This window comes from Penaeus vannamei, chromosome 7 (assembly GCF_042767895.1).
Source record: "Penaeus vannamei isolate JL-2024 chromosome 7, ASM4276789v1, whole genome shotgun sequence".
NCBI classification, from domain to species: Eukaryota; Metazoa; Arthropoda; class Malacostraca; order Decapoda; family Penaeidae; genus Penaeus; species Penaeus vannamei.
Window position 1 is genome coordinate 15912298 of NC_091555.1, and position 5000 is coordinate 15917297.

Genomic DNA, 5000 nt, shown 5'->3' on the forward strand with positions numbered 1-5000 from the left:
ACAGACAGAGATAGAGAGACAGACAGACAGAGATAGAGAGACAGACAGACAGAGATAGAGAGACAGACAGACAGAGATAGAGAGACAGACAGACAGAGATAGAGAGACAGACAGACAGAGATAGAGAGACAGACAGAGATAGAGAGACAGACAGAGATAGAGAGACAGACAGAGATAGAGAGACAGACAGAGACAGACAGAGATAGAGAGACAGACAGATAGAGAGACAGACAGAGATAGAGAGACAGACAGATAGAGAGACAGACAGAGACAGACAGAGATAGAGAGACAGACAGAGACAGGGAGACAGACAGAGACAGAGAGACAGACAGAGATAGAGAGACAGACAGAGACAGACAGAGATAGAGAGACAGACAGAGACAGACAGAGATAGAGAGACAGACAGAGACAGACAGAGATAGAGAGACAGACAGAGACAGACAGAGATAGAGAGACAGAGACAGACAGAGATAGAGAGACAGACAGAGATAGAGAGACAGACAGAGATAGAGAGACAGACAGAGATAGAGAGACAGACAGAGATAGAGAGACAGACAGAGATAGAGAGACAGACAGAGATAGAGAGACAGACAGAGATAGAGAGACAGACAGAGATAGAGAGACAGACAGATAGAGAGACAGAGAGACAGACAGAGATAGAGAGAAAGAGACAGACAGAGATAGAGAGACAGACAGACAGAGCCACAGAGACAAAGAGACAGAGACAAAGAGACAGAGACAAAGAGAGAGCCACAGAGACAAAGAGACAGAGAGCCACAGAGACAAAGAGAGAGCCACAGAGACAAAGAGAGAGCCACAGAGACAAAGAGACAGAGCCACAGAGACAAAGAGAGAGCCACAGAGACAAAGAGACAGAGCCACAGAGACAAAGAGACAGAGAGCCACAGAGACAAAGAGAGAGCCACAGAGACAAAGAGACAGCCACAGAGACAAAGTGAGAGCCACAGAGACAAAGAGAGGGACAGACACAAAGAGAGGGACAGACACAAAGAGAGGGACAGACAAAGAGACAGAAAAAGAAATAAAGACAAAGACAAAGAGAAAGAGAAAGAGACAAAGAGAAAGAGAAAAGAAAAGAGAGAAAATGAGAAAAAGTGAGAGAATGAGAAGGAGAAAGAAAGCGAGAGAGGGAAGCACGAGTAAGTCAATACCCTCAGATGTAAACATATGGAAGGGTATGTAAAAAAAAAAGAAAAAAAATCCATAAAATTGCAAGCCAAGTATAATTAAACGAGCAATATAATTACGAGAAAAGCGTCCCATCTTGACCGTGTGAGGAACATTTAGCATTTACGAAGAGCCCGAATTTTCCCCACATGGATAGACCCCAAACCTTCCATGAGGACGGCTAATTACGCGTGTGTTTTGCAAAAAATATTTTCCGAATCTTTAACGAAAATATAGTAAGTACTAACCCGAACCATGGTGCCTTCTTAAGAGATATACGCTTGGAGAATATGCCGCGATTTCAGGAGTTAAAATGGAGTATTTACAGTTACCTTCCACTCTGTCGGAGTCCACCGCCTTTCTGAGTAAAATAATACACCGGTTAGTCTTCTAGTGATGAAAAAAAGTTCATAAAACATATTCTCAACAGATGGCGCAGGGGAGCGTACGTTTTCGTTGATTTTTTTCTTGTCGGTTAATTGATCTGCGTCCACCGATATTTGCAATCAGCACTAGTTACTGGAAATATTGTGAAATAGTCAGCATTATAATCAAAAGAAATATGATTAATATAAAAGCACGAAATAGATCGAAATAGGTGTTCCTCTAGTTTGCCGCATTATCAAAAGATGGCGTGGACTGCCGCGCGAATGTTCAGACTTTTGCCTGTGATGAAAAGGGTGATTGGCAGCTAATTAATTTTCATTCTCTTTTCTCCTCTATCACATCGTAGTATATCATTATTCCACACCGCCACGGATTTAAGGATATTTTTGATATCTCGATTTTTTTCTCTCTACAGCGGACGTAAACGGTAAAAGTGTTCTTGAGTTTACGACTAGGGAAATATAATTCTGTATTTATGTAACATACATATATTTGTTCGACTTCCTCCTCTTTGGCGGGATGATTATTGTTGCATTATTCTTATTCATTTATTTATCTACTATACGTCACTTACCTGATTACGTCTGTAGAAACAAAACTATGCAGAAATGCACGCACACATTCCTAACTACTGCATATATGCAACAGATGAAACCAAAACATGTATACATAGTTATTAAACTTGTTATAACGTTATACTTCATCAGAAGCAAACCAGTTTAAATAACATATTAACTAAACCCATTGTAGATTAAGAATAATTGGGTAAATTCAGTTCATAATACATTAGTAACAATCCTATATTTGACACTTCGACTAGTCCCATAACGAACTTTAATGAAAAAAAGAAAAATTATTAAAACACGTTAGGAGAAACATACAGCATATAACATTACAGAATATAATGTAAACTACATTCTACATCTGAATGCCACTTATATACGCTCGTTCACCATTACAAATTATTAGGTCATTCTAATGTACCATTTATCATTATAAAAAAAGAAAAGAAAAGAAAAAATGAGAGATGAGGGTGAGGGTAAAGGCGTGCTCTTGTAATGCAGTTAAAGGGTGAGGAACTCCAAGATATTTTCCCGTAAACAATCGACTACTTTTTTCTTCTTCTTTTTTCACATTGAACGTACCATTTACGTTTTTTTTTTTTTTACACATTAATCGTATCATGTACTACCTTATTTATCTATCTATACAAAAAAAAAAAAAAAAAAAAAAAAAAAATCGATGTATCTCACCCCCATCGCTCCCTCAGCCTATCCATCCCCAACTACATTTATCCATACACGGCTAACACACAGACGACCCACACTCCTTCACCAGCCAAAGAAACCTTGAGGGCCTGTGAGTCAGCGCCATCTAGCGTCCGAGCTCTCGACGAAACCGTAAACATCTTCATCCAGGGAGATTTGTCGTAAACTTTCACGTACGAAATGTAGATGTGAACGAAATACGGTCGCCAAGTATGTATTCCATATCAAGATCTTCTTCTAAAAGATAATGAGAGTGAGAGAGTGCGAGAGAGAGAGAGAGAGAGTGAGGGAGAGATAGATATATAGATAGATGGATATATAGATAGATAGATAGATAGATAGAGAGAGGGAGAGAGGGAGAGAGGGAGAGAGGGAGAGAGGGAGAGAGAGAGAGAGAGAGAGAGAGAGAGAGAGAGAGAGAGAGAGAGAGAGAGAGAGAGAGAGAGAGAGAGAGAGAGAGAGAGAGAGAGAGAGAGAGAGAGAAAGTGAGAGTGAGGGAGAGATAGATATATAGATAGATGGATATATAGATAGATAGATAGATAGATAGAAAGAGAGAGAGAGAAAGTGAGAGAGAGAGAGAGAGAGAGAGAGAGAGAGAGAGAGAGAGAGAGAGAGAGAGAGAGAGAGAGAGAGAGAGAGAGAGAGAGAGAGAGAGAGAGAGAGAGAGAGAGAGAGAGAGAGAGAGAGAGAGAGAGAGAGAGAGAGAGAGAGAGAGAGAGAGAGAGAGAGAGAGAGAGAGAGAGAGAGAGAGAGAGAGAGAGAGAGAGAGAGAGAGAGAGAGAGAGAGACAGACAGAGAGAGACAGAGAGAGACAGACAAAAAGAGAATGAGAGGGAAAGAAGAGATACCGCGAGAGAAAAAAAAAGAAAGTGAGAAAGAGAATGAGAGAGACACAGAGAGAAAGAACAGAGAGAGAAAGAGAATGAGAGAGAGACAGTGATAGGAAAGAGAGAGAGAGAGAAAGAGACTGGGAGGGACACAGAGAGAAAGAAGAGAGAGAGAGAGAGAGAGAGTATGCGAGAGACACAGAGAGAAAGAAAAGAGAAAGAGAGAGAGAGAGTATGCGAGAGACAGAGAGAAAGAAAGAGAATGAGAGAGACGCAGAGAGAAAAAAAAGAGAATGAGAGAGACGAAGAGAGAGAAAAAAGAGAAAGAGAGAGAGAGTATGCGAGAGACACAGAGAGAAAGAAAAGAGAAAGAGAGAGAGAGTATGCGAGAGACAGAGAGAAAGAAAAAAGAGAGAGAGAGAGAGAATGCGAGAGACACAGAGAAAGAAAAGATAAAGAGAGAGAGAGAGCATGCGAGAGACAGACAGAAAGAAAAGAAAAGAGAGAGAGAAAGAGAAAGACAGAGACAAAGAAAGCGACAGCAAGAGACGCACTACCCTCCCACACAGACACAAAACAGCAAGCAACAGAAACCGCGTTGGCAACAGCAACGGGCCGGGCGCTGCTGATGCAAAACAGAAGAGAAAGAAGAAGAAAAAAGAAAAGAAAACCTTCCGAGGACGCATTCCCCTCTCACGATTGTTTTTGCAACAGCACACTTGAGAGTCGTTCGCACATTTCACAGCACTGAACGACTCCCGTGCACTCGTCTCGCCTTTAATTATTTTCTTGAATGTAAAATGTTGTCGAATACGAAGTGGAAGGAGGAGGAGTTGGGATGATGGGAAGTGGGAAGAGGTGGAGAGGAATTTGATAACGAGTAAGGGGTGAATGAGGAAAGAAAGGGAAATGGGGAATACAAGAAGGGATAAAAATGGTAATAGCTGCGGCGAAGTCGTGAGAGAAAAGAAATGTAAAACGTGTGAAGAAAGTGAAGATAGAGCAGATGACAAAAATAGGGAAAAGAAAAATAGAAACAGAGGTTAAGAAGGTAGAAGAAGAAAGCCGACAAAGAGAGAGTCGAGGAACAGGACGAGAAAAAGAAAGGTCAACAAACAAATGAAAAACGGTTCGTAGAGATTGCAGTTCGTAAATTGTTCTCGAATCGTAATTGAATAGATTTAAACGAAATCTGAATGCAAAACCCACGAAGGCATAACATAGTACTGTGCCGATCCACACTCTCAACAACCATCACACAATCACTAATCATAAAATCACGAAATAAATAAATAAATCACGAAATCACGAAATGAATTATAATTCT

The 5000-nt window shown here is 40.7% G+C and overlaps 1 protein-coding gene across 1 annotated transcript in view; it reads right to left on the bottom strand.

The window, feature by feature from the left end:
- LOC113812573 (uncharacterized) overlaps positions 1-1568 on the bottom strand; it is a 9900-nt gene extending 8332 nt beyond the window's left edge. Inside the window, exon 1 of the mRNA XM_027364476.2 lies at positions 1437-1568. Coding sequence (XP_027220277.2) covers positions 1437-1445 — 9 coding nt within the window. The 5' untranslated portion in view covers positions 1446-1568. The remainder of the gene's footprint in view (positions 1-1436) is intronic.
- Between the last annotated feature and the right edge of the window lie 3432 nt (positions 1569-5000).